The sequence below is a fragment of the Neospora caninum genome, chromosome VIII (assembly GCF_000208865.1).
Source record: "Neospora caninum Liverpool complete genome, chromosome VIII".
Taxonomy (NCBI): Eukaryota; Apicomplexa; class Conoidasida; order Eucoccidiorida; family Sarcocystidae; genus Neospora; species Neospora caninum.
The window spans coordinates 1,217,469-1,233,527 of NC_018395.1; the positions used below are offsets into that span (position 1 = coordinate 1,217,469).

A 16,059-nucleotide genomic window follows, 5' to 3' on the forward strand; every position below is an offset into this window, starting at 1 on the left:
TCCGGGACGCCTCAGTTCCCTCTGTCAGCAAGTTGTCTCCCCGTAGTCGCTCCGTCTCCCCCTGGAGAGCTGCCTCGTGTATGATTTCTGTCCTGTCTCCGTCGCCTGCTTCTTCCCCGTTGTGGCGCGTTTGGCGTTTCTCCTCGCTGACTGCTAGCCTTTCTCCTCTTCGTCCTCCTGACCCTCGACAAGGTTGAACAGATGCAGAAGCAAGTTGTTGAACACTCCCGCAGAAGCGCACACTGGAGACAGAACGGAGCAAGGAGCGAGGAAAGACGAAGAAGAGAGGGAAAAGAGAGACCGAGAAAACAATCAGCAGTCTCTGATGGAAAGCGAATGTCGGCAGCGTATCCACTGGGAGGAGAGATGAGCAGGCAGGCAAAGACGCGAAGGCCACGGAGTCAGGGCAGAGCTGCACAAGACAGGTGAATCTTTGTTGACACTCGAAAAACGGTCTGAATTGCATGCACGGAAAAGGCAAAATAGAGACACGCCTTTTGCACCAGTTTTGATGGAAAGCAGCAAATAAAAGGTCACCTGGGTGTCTCGTCACTTCTGTCGCACGCGTTCCTCGACCGTCCCACTGAAGAGTTCGGGGGTGAAACGGCCGGCTCAGAAAACCAAGCACCTTTTGCTCGGCCGAAAGCGTAAAGAATCGGCCACCGGCGTATCCTGGCAAACAAGGCAACGCGAAAGGAACCGTGGACAGGGAAAAGATCAATTGTTGATCGCTTCGTCGCAGTCGTCGCTTGCTCTGTTGGGGCGTGCGCCTGCGGACACACACGAGAGCGAAGGGTTCGTGGGAGGCGAGAAGCCCTCCAAGTGAAGTTTTCGACGGTCACAAATGCTCAAGTGGTTCTTGTCGTGAGAGACGGAAAGATGCGCAGGGGAAGCGGCAGCAGAAAAGCCACCGAGGGGCCCGGTGGATGGCGCGCATGCGACCAACTGTGCTCTGCGGCGAACCTGTGTGTGCTCAAAGCAATGCACGCGCTGAGCGTCGCTTTTTCGCGTCACGAGGGTTCTTTCGACGGAAGGGAGCCCTCTACCCGCTGAAACAGAAACCCATTTCAGACGGCTTCAGGCGTAAAGAGAGCTGCTTTTCATTTCTCGGAACACTTTGGGCAAAACAAGCTTAGAGCTAGGTGTGGCCGTTCGGTTTTCCTCCGAGCACACATCGTGTACAGCGCCTGGAGCAGAGGCGAGTACTCAGTTTTTCCGGCCATTCCCGTCGGCCCCCTCTCGACGTTTTCTTTCCCCGTCGTCGATTCGTCTTCTGCGTTCCTCTGGATGCCACGGTACTCGCCTTCTCTTGAGGAAGCACGGCCATTAAAGCTTGAGGAAAAAGCGACACGCAGGCACTCGTTGGCGTTCTCTCTCGACAGACCGGGTGTATGTACACATCAACCAGGGCCGAGGAACACGCACGTTGTCTGTGTGCCCCACCCCCCAGCGCCAGCTGTTTCCGGCTTTTTCTCGCTTTTCGCGGCCGCACTGTCAGCTGGTGCAGGAAAGCTGTCTTGCTTCCCACCTCTTTCCCTTTTGCAAGCGCTCTCTCTGCTCACGGAAGGCGGGAAATGCGTTCCTTTTTCAGAAGAAACCGGTATCTGTGCCCCACCGTGTGCTGTGGCCCCAACTGCCACGTTCATGCAGGTTTTTGTTAGGAGCAAAAGAAGACACGCCGCGGCCGTCTTTTGTGCTTTTCTGTCTCGTCTTCTCACTGAGGCCAAACGCTGCGTATTCTTCCGACTTTTGCAGGTTGTGCCGTTCGCTTTTTGATGGTTGCCGCGACAGTTTTTTCTCGCCCGTCAAAAAGTGTGCTACTGACATGCGAACCGCACCGTCGGGAAACCCGCCAGCCGGGAGACAGGAGCCATGAACGGCAGGTCCATTCCTTTTTCCAAACGCTGTGGTTCTTTCTTGCCTCCGACAGGAGAGAAAAAACCACCAACTGCACCCCCGCGTCTCCTCTTCGTGTCTGTGGGTCTTCTACGGGCGCGAGGCTCAAAGAGAAAACCGAAAACATCGACAGATCGACATACCCAGAGATATCTGCGTGTACACGAGCAGCGTGTACGAGTTTCTGCTCTTTTGCTTGACCGCGTTCTCCCCTTTTTGTATTTACTTTGGCACATATGCACACCCGTCCAGAAACCGGAGGGACCGGACTGCTTCCTTCCCTGTTCAATCTTGCTCCGCTCATGTCAAAAACGTTTTTTGTCTGCATCCCGAGGCCTTGGTCTTTGGCTGTCAACAATATTAGACGCCTCAACTTCCTCGACCGCCTACGACGCTTTCTTTGTGCGAAAGGATCTCGCCTTTTCTGCTGGCTCCTACGCAATCCAGCGCCGGCGAACTTTGCTGCTCTGCTCTCCCAATAGATAAGAAACGCTATTCGCTGCAGTTCACGTCTCTGGACGTGCCCGATTGAATACACGCTTTTCCAAAGGCTTACCTCCGGGAGACACGTGCAAATATACATAACAGATGTGCGTGGACCGGTGGAGTCTTCTGCCCTCAGATGAGACAGCGGAAGGCCCACCCTGGGAGACGTGCTCCTGTACCGCTACATGCGGATCTATGGATATGTTTACATGCGTACGGAAGTCGACGGAAGACATGTGGATAGTTGTCTAGAGTCCTTTTGCATTTCATTGAACCGCCTCCTTGTTTGCAAATCACATATACGTACCTATATATATGTGCATGTATGATACGATTCCATACACATATATATATATATATATATATATACATACCTCAGGTGCACAGATATTTTGTCTGCGTTAGTTTTGCAAGCGTTCCCTCTTTTGCTGACCGGTTTCACGGTGGCTTTTTCTGAGAATGCTAACAGGGCAGATTTTGATTCGAGTCATCCTGGCGGGTTGTTTTCGCTCACGAGGCGATTCCTGGTTTTCTCCGGTCCTGTTCAAGCTTCTGTTTGACTGCGTTTCTTTTCAACGTTTTTGAGTTGCCGTTCCGCTCTCTCCTCCAGCGCTTCTCTCTCTCGCACCCTCTTCCCTGCATTCGCCGCTTTGTGACATGCTTCTATGCGCCACTGTGCTGTCCCGGTGCTCTCGCGCGCCTCTCGAAAACCGGAAAGCGACGGAGCGCTACAGTCTCCGCGGCCGAGCGTATCTACAGCCTCGCGTGGGCCATGCGAATAGCGGCAAACGTTTGGCTGCCATCTCCCCTGTAAAACCGTGAGACCGCTTCCTCGCGTCCCTTGCCGTGCATGCGCGAAGGCCGAATCGCGTGTGCCTGAGTCTCGCCTCTTGTGTAAGATCGGCCTTGCTTGACGTAACATCCTTTCCACAGTTCCACATGCATATATATATATATATATATTCAAAGACATATATATATATGTAGATGCAGATGTATGTGTTTGTTCAGAGAACCTGGCATGTGCAGGTCTCGTTTGTAAAAGTATTTTAGGTGTATCTGTGTACGCCTGGTGTATATACATTCTATGCATCGCTGTCTTTAGTGTCTCTGGGCGTTTTCTAAGAGTGCGTGGCGTGACGCCTTGAGCGCGAGTAGCCTGTTTGAACCGACTCTGGGCCTTTGCAGCATCGAAGAAGATTCGTCAGCATAGTCCTCGGCTGCGTCGGTGCGAGCCTTCCGACCCTCTACGCTTCGGCCGCGCCCGCGTTGAGGTGTCGTGTTCTGTGGACAGGCGCCGGTTGAGAAAGCATGAAACGCGCGTCTGGGAAGGCGCCTTCTTCTGGGCATGGGCCCAGAAGAAACGTTCTGCCTCTGCCTGCGTCGACGCACAGCAAGCGTAGCAACAGCCACGATGGGAGGCGACAGACGGCGGCCGAGGGCGAAGCAGTAACTCGCGATCGCGACGGGTTCCTCATTCCTCGTCCCCTGTCGGTGAAGCCGCAGGGGAGGAAACCAGCCGCAGAGAATACAGCGAAACCCGCGGAAAAAAGACCACGAGCGCGGATACAGGCGCGGTGGCCTTCCCAGTCAACGGCGCACCAAAGAGGAGGACTCACGGAAGACGAAAAAAAATCGGGAGAGGACGTGTCAGAGAAAGAGGATGCGTCAGAGGAAGAGAAGACAGACACAGAAAACGAGACGCTGGAGTCTTCGTCGACGAGTGAAGATGACCTCGACGATGAGGACTACGAGGAAGAGGAAGAGAAGCCGCGAGTGACTGCGGGGAGGATCCGCCCTGAGGCGTTCCGCGTCTCCGGGAAACTCCGTTGCTCAAATCCGTTGCGTGAGAGGCGCGCTGGAGATCTCGATAACTCTTCTCGTCTCCCTGCTCTCCTGGATGGATCATCTGTCTCATCAGGCCCCGCTCGAGGCGGCGAGGCGCCGGAGCCCGGGCGGAAGCGCGGTCGGGGCACAGGGGACTTGCGGAGTCTCTCGCGGCGCTCGGGAGATCGAAAGAGCAAGAAACTGCGAGGAGAGGTGCTCCGCGCCCTCGACGCGTCGCTCGACAGCCTCATTTCCGTAACCGGCGTTCAGTACTGTCCACAAAGAGTCGCCGAAGCAATTGCCGCGGAGATTTCCAAAGCACAAGGCGAGACAAACGCGAGAGAGCGCGCGAGAGAGGGAGAGGAAGACTCTGAGGGCGGGCGAGACGCACGGTGCAATGGCGGACGGCAGACGGGGGGCGACCGAGAGAAGCGAATGGGGGCGCATGCAGGAAAAGAACGAGAAGAGAGGGAGCGACAAAGGGACGAGAACGCAGCTGCGACGATGGCGACGCTGGCAGCGGCCGTCCTCAACATGCTTGTCGAGGTAAGTGCCAAGCATCCAGGGGACGGTGCCCGTTCCGGCTCTTTCCTGTGTCGCGACTTTCACTCTGCATTTTCCCCCTCCTCTCTATTCTTGCGTCTTCCGAGACGATGCCTCGCGTCGTTCTCTCTCCTTTTCAACCTCTCCCGCGTCTCCCTCGTCTCTGGAAGCTCTTCCTCGAAACGCCCTATCGCTCTGGTCGGGGCCGCGGGGCCCGCCCCGTTGTCCACCTTTCTTGCGCCGTCGCGTGCGTTTCGCTCTGTCGCTTCCTCGTGACACTTTCCTCCTCGCGTTTCGGCCGGCTCTGGCCGCCGTTCCCGACCTTCTCGCTTGCAGGTGGGAGGCCTCCCGTCGCCTCTGTTCCACGCCAACCATCTAGCGCCTCTGCTGATCCAGTCCTACGCCGTTCTTCGACGTGCATCCACTCGACGCAAATCGCCGTCGTCCCTCTCGCGCCTCGACGCCCTCGCCTTGCCTGCTGTCTCCTTGCCGCCTCCGGCGTCTGCGCCTGCCACGGCAGCGCGGCGCATTCTGCAACGGGGCATCTGTCGCCTGTTTGCTCAGCTGATTGAGGAGAAGACGGCGGGCGTCTCTGCTGGCTCTGTTGTCTCTGTCTCTTTGGCGCCTTCGTCGCGCGGGCCGGCTGGGGAGAGCGACGGAGCGGAAGGCGCAGCCACAGGGAGGAACCAGGCCGACTGTCAGAGGGTTCTAAAAGGCGACAAAGCGTCGGCGCCTATCGGCGAGCGACAGCAGTGCGCGCTGCTGGAATTCCCGCGGCAGACCTTCCATAACTTTCGCTCGCTGCTCAAAAGCGTTTTTTTCCAGGCGACTCTGATCTGCCAAAGCGAGGGATCGCTCGAGCCCCTGGGCAGCCTCGGCCTCCTAGGCCTGCTCTCGGGCCTCGCTGGAAGCGGCGCCAGGCGAATCCGCGCCGCCGCCACGCTTGCAGGTACCAACCAGGGCATGCACAAGAGAGAAAGGAGAGAGAGAGGAAGATGAGGGAGAAGAAGGAAGAGAGGAAGAAGAGAGAGAAGATGAGAGAGAATACAAAGCGGAGAGATGAAGATGAGGGAGAAGAAGGGAGAGATGAAGATGAGAGAGAATACGAAGCGGAGAGATGAAGATGAGAGAGAAGAAGGGAGAGATGAAGATGAGGAAGAAGAGGAGGGAGAAGAGGAGGGAGACGAGAGAGAGTCGAAAGAAGCAGGAGACGCAGGAGAATGCAGAGAGCCGGAGAAGCACCAGACGGGAGTTGCAGCCGTATCTGTGTGTTGTCTGCCTGTTTCTCGATGCTCTTTGTTTTCCTCCATGTTCGTCCCTTTTTGTCTTTTTGTTGGCTTTCCCCCCCTCATCGCTTGCTCCTCTTTTTTCGCCTTCCGTTTCTCGCCGCCTCCCCCCTTTCGCTCCCTCGCACTGTGTGCCGTGGCTCTTCACTTTCCCGCTTTTCGCCTTTTCTGTGCATGTTTGCTTTGCCGCAGTACTGGGAATCTCAGAGGGCCTAGCTGCCTCGCTCGCTTCACTGCATGCAGAGGAAAGCAAGTTCCACCAACAGCTTCTTCAGCTGCAGTGTACACACGACGTTCCAGCGCTTCCTTCGTCCTCTTCCTCCTCTTCATCGTGGGGAGAGAGAGTTGTGGAAGACATTCGCGGGCGACTTGATGGAGCCGAGAGGAGCACGCGGGTGTCGGTACAGCTGCTCGAAGTTCTTGCGGCGGAGTCCCTGGCTTTCCGCTCTCGAGATGTGTGTCCCCTCATCCGCGCAGAAACGCTGCACGTTATGGTGAGAACCAGGGAGAGAGAGGAGACGTTTTCCCTCGCTTAGGCAGAGCTGTTGGGATGCAGACCACGTAGGCTACTGAGTGTACGTCGACTTGTCGGAAAGGAAGCTGGTGGAGATCTAAAAGCGACAAGACGGCGTGGACAGGTGCCCGCGTTTCGTGGCAACTCTCAGAAAACCGCGTTTTGGGCCGACAACACGGCGAGTGAAAAGAAGGGAACCTTGGTCGGCGATGGTTCGAAGAGCGGCCTCTCTGGTGTACGTTCTCTGGCGCTTGGCCGCGTCTCTCCAGTCTTCTTCGCCTCGCCTCCCTGCTCTTTCGTTTGCTCTCGTTGTCTCCACCCCTAAAGCGCGCACGCCTCTCCTTCGTCCGTTGCCTCTCCTCTTGTTGTCCTTTTTGCACGGCCTCTTTCTCTTTTCTCTCTCCTGTTTCTCCCGCCCTCTCCGTAGTTCGTTCCGTGTCTTTGCGCCCGCACTTTCCGTGCTTCGTTTGTCTCTCGCTCTCTCGCCTGCACACCCTGCGTGCTCTCACCATCTTCTTGGCTCTTCCGCTACCTGTTTTGTGCCTCGCAGGCTTCGTATCTCCTGCCGGCTTTGCCGGCTCTCGTGCTGGGGTGTCTCCCCTTTCAAGCGGCAGTTCTGTCGGCGCTCGCCGACGCGGCGGGTCCTAAAGCTTCCGTCTCCGTCTTCCAGTCCACGGCGCTTCTTTCCTCGCTCGAGTTCTTCTCTGTCGCTCTCTCTCTGCTTCTGCCCAGAGAAGCGAGCGAGAAGGCGCTCCCGCGAGCTCGGCCAGAGAGAAGATCCGAAGCTGCGGGGGATGCCTCGCCAGCAGGCTCTGCAGGCGACAACGGCGACGAGACACAGGTCGACGACGCCACGCGGCAGAAAGCCGAAACCTTTGTGAAGGCGGCGAGGCCTCTTGTTCTTCTCCTCGCTGCCGGAAGCGAAGACAGTGCAGTCGCGGCGTTGCATGCGCTACTGCCGGCTGCGAAGGCCACGCGCAGCTGGAGAGAAGCGGGGACGAAAAGAAGCACGGGCGAAGACGCAGCAAAGGCACACGGCCGGAGACGCACCGAAGACGCGGGCGAGGCAGAAGGAGGCGAAACGCGGACCGAACACGGCGGAGGCACGAAGACGCCAGGCGAGAGAGGGGAAAAGGAAGAAAGCGTGTGGGTGATCAGCGAGGAAGAAGGCGAGAAGCTGCTCAGCTCTTTCTGGACTTCCAAGGGGACGGAGGCGGCAGCGGCGGCTGCTCCGATCCTCGACGAGCTCTTTCTGGGCGGACGCCTCGCAGCCGAGAACGCGAGCGAAGAGACACCGCAAGAGGGGTGAGAAGACGCGCGCCTTGGACACGACGACGGGGCGAGTCAGCACTGAAACCGGCGAGGGGCGAGGCTGTGTGGGGAGTCTCCGATTCGAGTTTGTGTGGGGGGGAAAGGAGACCTTTCGCTCGCCGGTGCGGATCGTGCAGCTCGTTCGGTCGTGTGAGGGAAAAAACTGGGGAAAAAAAAGAAAAAACGCGGCCCTTCAGCGGTGGCAAAATATCTCGGCGAAGTGAGAGCCAGAGAGAGCACGGGACAGAAAACGCTCTGGGCCGGATTCGGAGTGAAGAGGTCGAGTCGTTTCCTTTCCCCTCCATGCTTGTCGTCTCTGTCGTTTGCTGCCTCTTCCTTGTGTATACCCTGCAGCCGTCTCGGCCCCTCGACCGAGCGCGGCCTGCGCCTTCTCCTCTCCTTCTGCCTTGCCCACCTCCCTCGCTCGCCCCCCTCTTCCTTCTCCGCCGCCGTCTCTTCTTCTTTGCTCTTTGCGTGCGCGGATCGAGTTGTGGACGGTTTCTGGGGGCTGGCTGCGGGCGTGAAGCAGCCGAAGCGGATGCTCGAGTTGCTCGTGCGAGGCGAAGCGGAGGGCGACGAGCGCTGCGCGTTGCGGGAAGGCGAGCGGAAACTCCTTTTGCAGTTCTGCGCGAGGAGCTTTCAGCTGTTGCAGCTGAGGCAGCGCGAAGCGCAGCAGAGACGCCAACCGAGCAAGGTCCGCCGCGTGGAGCGCGCTCGGGCGGAAAGGGAGCGAGACGGCGCCAGACTCGCCCCGGGTCGTGTCTGGGGCTGCGAGGCCTCCCTCCGCGAGGACAAAACGGAGAAGAAGGCGAAACGGACCCCGCGCGAAGAGCCGCCGGCTGGGCGACTGGAGACAGAAGCGGCGCCGGACGAAGAGCGAGACAGAGAGAGAGAAGACGAAGAGCGAGAAGAGAAACAGTTCCTCGTCGAGGGGACAGAAGCGGTCTTTGCGAATCTGCCGATGCTGCTCAGAATCCATCAAGTGAGAAGGAAAGAGAGAGACACTCGAGGGACGAGCTGCCGACTCACGCAGAAGAGTCTCCCCCTCGAGAGAAGATCAGCGCGGCCCGTGCCAGCCGAGTCTCCGGTGTTTTCGTGACGACTGTGTGCCTTTCACTTCCGCTCGTACACAGAAAGCAGCGCCTCCGCGGCGTTCTTCTTTCGTCTGGACGTCTCCATGACAACGTGCGCGTTCGGTGTCTGTGTCTCGTCTCTCTGCAGGCCGACAGAGACGAGCTGTATCTCCTCCTTGCGGGCGTCTACTGGGCAGCGTTTCCGCCTCCCTGTCTCTCCTTCCACCTTTCCCAAAGAGCTCTGACGCTCTCGCCTTCCTCTCTGTCTTCCGCGCCGTTTGTGCTGTCGTCTTTCCCTCTCTCCCCTTCGCCTCTCTCTGCAGCCTGCACGTCTCCGGTTTCGATCTGTGCGCACACGTCGCCGTTCTTCTCCCCCTCGGGCGCCCTGGCCGCTCTCACCTCCGTCTGTCTCTCTGCGTCTTCGCCCCTCGCGGTTCGAACGGCGTTCAGCTGTCTCTCGAATCTCGCACTGCTTCTCGCGCCTCTGGATGCGAAACCCGTTTCCGCGGCGCTCTCGCGGCTGCATGCGAGCCTTCTCTCTGCGTCAGTCGCCAGCGGCGAGTCGCTTCAGGCGCTCCTGTTCAGACACCCGGCGGCGAAGGTCGGCGGCGACGCGCGGGAAGAGGGGAGAGGGCCTTTGCCGTTGGACTCTCAGAGAGAAGATGCACAGGCACCTCCCGTGTTTGATCTGAGTCGTTTGCGGAAATCCAGGAAGCACAGAGAATTGGTTGAAATGCACCTTGTGCAACTGGAGGCGAATCTGCTTCGCCTCGCGTCCTTCTACTCCACGTGTCTCTCTTTCCTCGCCGAGCCGCGGGGCAGAGACAGCGAAAGAACGGGGCGAGAAAGCGCACTCGAATCCTTCCACGCGCTGTCCTTTCCCTCCCTCGCAACAGCGACGGAGACAGCTGTCGCGATCCTGCACATGCGAGTCATGGCGTCGATGGCCGAAGAGCCGAATGCTGAACTCGCGACTGTTCACGGAGAAGAAAGAATAGAGTTGAACGGACCGGCAGAGATGGGCGAGGTGCCGGAAATCCCAAGTAAGAGCAACGAGCAAAAGACAGGACGAAGGGAGACAGATGTGATACGGAAGGAGAAGAAGAGAGAGAGAAGAGAGAGAGATAGAGACGAAGAGAGAGATAGCCCCCTGGAGGCGCCGGTGGCGGACAGCGATGGGTGCGGTTGGTTTGGAGAGAGCGTTCGGTTCACGCACTTGTCCGTGAGTTGTGTGTCGCGTGGTTCGTTTTCAGCGCCGCGTCTGGTGTTGCATGCGTCGGATCTTTTGCTCGCGATCTACAGCCACCTCGCGTACCGCAGTCTGTTCCTGTATTCGAACTTGACTGGCGAAATTCGGCGAGTCGCACAGCTGGAAACCTACCGAGCGCAAGGGGCTTCGGTTCCGGAAATCGGAGGCGACGCCAGAGAAGGGAAAGAGAAGAGACAGGCAGAGAAGGCGGCCATGCGCGGCTGGGACGCCGACCTCGAGGACGGATACGCGGGAGAGAAACACATCCTCGACGGCTGGCCCGCGGAGGAGACAGATCAAGAGACTGTCGAGAGCAGGGACGCGGCGCGTCGCCTCGCCGCAGAGGCACACACGGGAGAACAAGAGACAGGAAAGGGGGGAGAACGGGACAGCCGCACGGTCTCCGCAGAGATCGAACACGCCCGCGAAGGGGTCAGTGCTGTCTCCAGGCAGCTCCAGGAAACTTTGGTGAGTGAAGCAGCAGCGGGGGAGTTAGGTCTCCTGTGGGGTGGCTTGTCCACGTGCTCAGCTGTGCCTGCTTCGCCTACGGATTTCGCTCTGTCTTCCCCCGCGTCTGCTCGCCGCGCGGCTGTTTTTTCTCTGCAGGTTTCCGTGTGCGTTCCTGCCTTTCCGCCTTCATCACTGGTGCCAGTGGCCGTCCAGCCTCTCTTCTCTCGGTCGAGTTCTGTTGTCTTCCCCGTGTTTGCTCGCAGTTTCGTTCTCTTCTCATTTTCCTGCTCTGTTTTGCATGCGCCGCCTCTTTCCCCGGCAGGCTGAAGCCGCCGCGTGCCGCAATCGGTCGACGGTACTTCTCGCAGCTCTCCTCGAGACTGAGACTCGCCCGCTGCTTCTATTCAATTCTCTCGTCTCTGTCTTGACCCTCGGTAAGCGAAAAGTGTCTTTCACTTCCTTCGCCAGGAGGTTCGCACGCCACACACACACATACGGGCTTTCTCTGTCTTCGCGCGATCCGAGTGAGGGCAACCGTCTTCCACAGGTGTCCAGACAGCGAGACAGAAAAGAAGCTGTGCGTGCGGGAAGATAGGGAGGCCTGTCGATGCGTGCAGGTCTAGACGTAGCGCGGCGTCTCCGGCATTTCTGCTCGACTGGATATGCATGTCTGTGATCCTGGACATGCACATACCTTAAAAGGGGGAGAGGTGTAACTACGCACAGATCGCCAAATTCGAAGCGATTCGGAGTCGTTCGCCTGTGAAAAAAGACCGGGTTGCGATAGGTTGCGGTGTCCCTGCTGTGCAGTGGATCGTGAAAGCGCGCGTGTCTCTTTCCTTGACTCGTCTGGTGTCTCCGCAGCTCAGGTCGAAGGCGCAGTCTTGTCGGCTCGCGAGGCGTGCTGCCGGGCCCTGTCCTCGGTCTCTGTGTCGCCATCCCCCCGCGCCGAGTCGCCTGCTGTCCGTTCCCCGGAGCTTCTTCTCCCTTCTCTGCATGCGTACGAGTATATCCCGTCGGACCTTGAGGCGATCGTGTCCGCGTTTCAGCACTTTCTGGATCTTCTCGGATCCTCAAGCGAAGCGTTCCTCTCTCCAGAGAAAGCGCTGTCTCGGCGTCTCTGTCGCGCAGCGGAGAAGACAGAAACGTCTTTCCCCCTGCCTTCGCACCTCCCCGACCTCGCCGGTGGCTCCTCGTCCCTCGCAGCCTCCTCGCTCTTCTCGTCGGCGCTCTCTGGAACGGCGTGTGCTCCCCTTCTCGCTACGGCCCGCTACGACGCCTCCGCGCTCTCGTATCTCGATTCAGTTGTCCTTGCTTCTTCTCCGTCTTTTGCTTTGTGTACTTCGCCGCAAAAGAGACAGCACGCCGCCTCTGCCCAAGAGCCGAAGGCTCTTGAGGCGTGCGCGCAGGCGCAGCCGGAGGACGGTCCAGGCTGCGACTTCAAGTTGAGAGTCCGCGAGTCCATGGCGCTGGGCTGCTGTCGCCTCGCACGCCAGAGCTGCCTCCGAGAGCTGCGCTGGGCCGTGGGAGGTCTTGGCGCGTCTTTGCTGTCGATGCTGGATCACCCGTCAGCCCCGGTGGCGATGGAATCCCGCCTTCTCTTCCAAACCATGAAGAGACAGAACTTCCGCCTCCTGCTTCAGATGCTGCTGCAGACGGCTCAAGACCTCTTCGACGCGCGTCTCCTCACGCCTCTGACGCTTCTCCTCCTCGAACGAAGAGAAAGAGAAAGAGAAGGAAGAGGGGGTGTTGGTGGAGCTGGGGAGGCCGTCGCGACGGAGACACGAGACGCGGAGGTAGGGGACTCTTCGCTCGTTGCGGAAGACGTCGAAGAGCGCTTTTCCCACCTCGTGCAGTGGTCGGTTGTCGCCTCGCAGAGACTCAGTGTCGGGGTACTCGCGGGTGCTCAGCAGATGGAAATGGTGAATTTCTGGCGGGCTGCGATTCGACACAACCGCTGTCTCGCGAACGCCGCCGCCGAATATGAGCGCAGGAACTCGCAAGACGAAAGCACGCAGGAAACGCAAGGCAAAGACGAAAGAGAGGAAGAAGAGAAAGCTTTTCAGCGGGCTCGGGAGGAGGTTCTGTGGCAGCTGCAGGTTGGAGGGCGCGAGCGGAGAGAGGGCGACGCAGAGGGGAGCCCCTTGGTGGGCGTCGAGAGATTTCCGCGCTTGCAATTTCTGGATTTTCTCCATCCGTTCATTCAGCGAGGATCTTTGCCGACTTACCTGCTGAATCAACTGCTCGGGGTCACCAAGGAGCTCATCAAGCGAAAGGAAGAAGAAGCGAGAGAAGCGAGGGTGGGAAGTGGAGCGCATGGGCGAAGGGTTGAGAGGGAGAGAGAGAACTGCTTTGTGGGCTGGGAAACCTCCGGGGAAAAACGATTGTTCGAGGCGGTGAAAAAGAAAGAAGGGTGGATGACGCTGCTCCAGACGATGCGAGAAAAAAGGCAAGCAGCAGAAGATGAAAGAGCGAAAGAGAGGCGAGAGCGGGAACGACGAGACCAAGAACCACTGGAAGATGAGAGACGAAAAGAAAGACAGAAAAGAGCACATGATGTTGAGAGCGCAGAGAGAGGAAACAGAGAGGAGAGAGAGAACGAGCGGCGCGAGGTGAGAGAGGAGAGGAGAGAGGAGAGGGATAAGGAAAGGAGAGAAGCGAGAGAGAACGAGCGGAGAGAGGCGAGAGAGAACGAGCGGAGAGAGGCGAGAGAGAACGAGCGGAGAGAGGCGAGAGAGAAGGAGAGGAGAGAGGCGAGAGAGAACGAGCAGAGAGAGGCGAGAGAGAACGAGCGGAGAGAGGCGAGAGAGAAGGAGAGGAGAGAGGCGAGAGAGAACGAGCAGAGAGAGGCGAGAGAGAACGAGCGGAGAGAGGCGAGAGAGAACGAGCGGAGAGAGGCGAGAGAGAAGGAGAGGAGAGAGGAGAGAGAGAAGGAAAGGAGAGAGGAGAGAGAGAAGGAAAGGAGAGAGGAGAGAGAGAAGGAAAGGAGAGAGGAGAAAGAGAACGAGAGGAGAGAGCGTGAACGCCATGGAGCGCAAGAGCGTACGGGAGACGAGAGAAGGCAAGGAAAGAGACGGCGAGAGGAGAGTGAAGGAGCGAGAGAAAGAATGGAGGGCGTCGACAAGAGAAAAGGTCGACAAGGACAGGAGAGGGAGGGGGAGAAGAGAAGGGAGAGACGGCAGTTCGACGACGCGTCTCGGGGAGCGCGAGGCGATAAAGAACCCGCAAGGCCACGAGAGCAGAACGGAGGAGAACGAGAGGAAGAAGCCGCCAAAGAGACGTGGAGCCGAAGGGAGTTGTGGAAGGAAGGCGAAGAGGATAGCGAGGATGAATTGTGCGCCAGACTGGAGAAGAGGAGCGGGGCTGGGGAGATACAGAGGAAGGAAGAGGCCCCGAAGATTCGGGAAGAGATCCCAAGACAGGAGGCGCGCCAGGAAGAACGCAAAAAGCGCGATGATAGCCGAGGTAGAAAGAAGAAAGAGGTGAACATCTTCTCTTCAGAAGAAGATGAAGACTGGCGAGAAACAGCACAGGCGAGACGGCCCAGACAGGAGAGGCTGCCGGCGCGTTCCGCTGCGCGGAAACCTCTCGGAAGTCACGAGTCAGAGAGCGACGAGAGCGAGCGGGAAGACGCGAGCAGTGGAGCCGAAGATCTGAGACGAGGGGAGAAGACGCGAGGAGCGAGAGCGCGCAGAAGCGAAGAGGCGCCTCCCCACGAGGCGAACTCGCGGGCTGAGCGTCACCTCACGGCCACGAGAGAGACAGAGACAGTCGAAAACGACGGCAGAGGTCGCCCGAAGCGAGACGCGAAACCTGGAGAAAGAGAAACGCATGCACCAACTGCACCAGAGGCAAGGGCGAAACCGCGACAGGACGACGAGGATTTGTGGAACTTTTCCGTCTCTCCCGTCCCTCGACGAACGAACCTCCCGGTGGAGCCCGACGCCGCCCGAGCGCGTCGCAGGGAGTGCACGCCGCGGCCAGCGCCGTCGGTTTCTTCTGAAGAAGGAAAGGGCGAGTTCACGGGAAGCGAGTTGGACGTTTGGAGTGACGACGACGGCTCCTTGTTTGAGAAGATGGAACGCGTCTGTTCTCTTTTGGGGTCGGAGAAAAAGTCGAGAGAGGACGACGCGAGAGGCGTGCTGGACACTCGGCCGAGGAAAAGGCAGAAGGCGGCGCGCGAGGAAGAGCCCGAGTGGGACTCGGCGAGTCAGGCGACGTCCTTTGCGGAAGACCTCTTGGACTTTTAGATTTTCCTGAAAGTGACAGCAAGAAAAAACAGAGTCGCTCGAAAGGCCCACACGCGAGGCGTCTCGGCGGTTTGATCCGGTCGCTGCGCTTTGGTTTCGGAGACGCTCGGTCCTCAGCGCTCGGCGCCGAAGAAAAAGAGAAGCGCGATCTTTTCGCCTTCTTCCCTTTCTCCCACTAGCTGTGTAGGCTGCGACCGCACGGGGCCTCCAGGACGGGAAAAGGAACGCGAGAAGAGCTCTCTGTGGAGGAAGCGTGGGAAAGAGGGCGGGTCTCCGACACACAGAGACGCTAAAGAGAGGCGGCCTGGTGCAGAAAAACAGCAGAGAAAGCGAGAGGTTAACTTCTCAGAAAAAGCAGAAAAAGGGGGTCAACCTGGCTGCTCAAGTCTTGACCCTTCAGATGTATTTCTTCACAATGAAACTACATAACCTCTCTGCGAAACAGAAAAGGATACACTCAATCGACCCTCAGCTGCGTTCTTCCAATAGCATAGGGGCTGCTTGCCTGTATCAGAATATATATATATATATATATATATATATATATCCGTATATATATATATATATATATATATATATATATATATATCCGTATTTATATATATATATATATATATATATATATATATATATGCACATAGTACATATATGTGTGCAGATCTATGCGTTTGCGTATGCCTGTACTGTTTCGGCCCTTGCGATCGCGGGGTGTTTTTTGGCGAGTGCATGCGCGATGGAGGATGTCTGTTCGCGTGTGGTTCGGACGCCTCGTGCGCATTCTTTCATTGGCGTCTTTCTTTTTCACACATTCTCGAGACCAAAGTCCTGAGATGTGCCATTTTCAAGAGTAAACTTCCAAACAGAAAAAGCGAAGACGATTTCTCCCGTTCCGCCGAGTGCGTCCCCTGGCGCTCGAATGCACAGATCTGTCTCCTGACAGGCCATCCTTTTACTTGCGAATGCTCCCATAACTCATACATCTTTACATGCATACGTACTACATGTATATATATACATATGGACGAACATATATTTCTAAAACTGGCAAGAACTTCTACGTACAGTAGATTTACTTCTACTAACATATACGAGCTAGTACTGACATAGTCTGATATATATATATATATATATATATAAAAGCAAATTTAGATGTAGCTCTCTTGACGTGTGGATG

The 16,059-nt window shown here is 57.5% G+C and overlaps 1 protein-coding gene across 1 annotated transcript; it reads left to right on the forward strand.

The window, feature by feature from the left end:
- Positions 1 to 3,693: 3,693 nt before the first annotated feature.
- Positions 3,694 to 14,885, forward strand: NCLIV_031570 (conserved hypothetical protein; the record flags this gene model as incomplete). Its single annotated transcript, XM_003883353.1, has 9 exons — positions 3,694 to 4,755; positions 5,089 to 5,701; positions 6,231 to 6,532; positions 7,103 to 7,857; positions 8,218 to 8,845; positions 9,085 to 9,979; positions 10,190 to 10,653; positions 10,958 to 11,069; positions 11,446 to 14,885. 9 exons carry the CDS (start codon positions 3,694 to 3,696, stop codon positions 14,883 to 14,885), a joined length of 8,271 nt encoding a protein of 2,756 aa, XP_003883402.1.
- Positions 14,886 to 16,059: the final 1,174 nt, after the last annotated feature.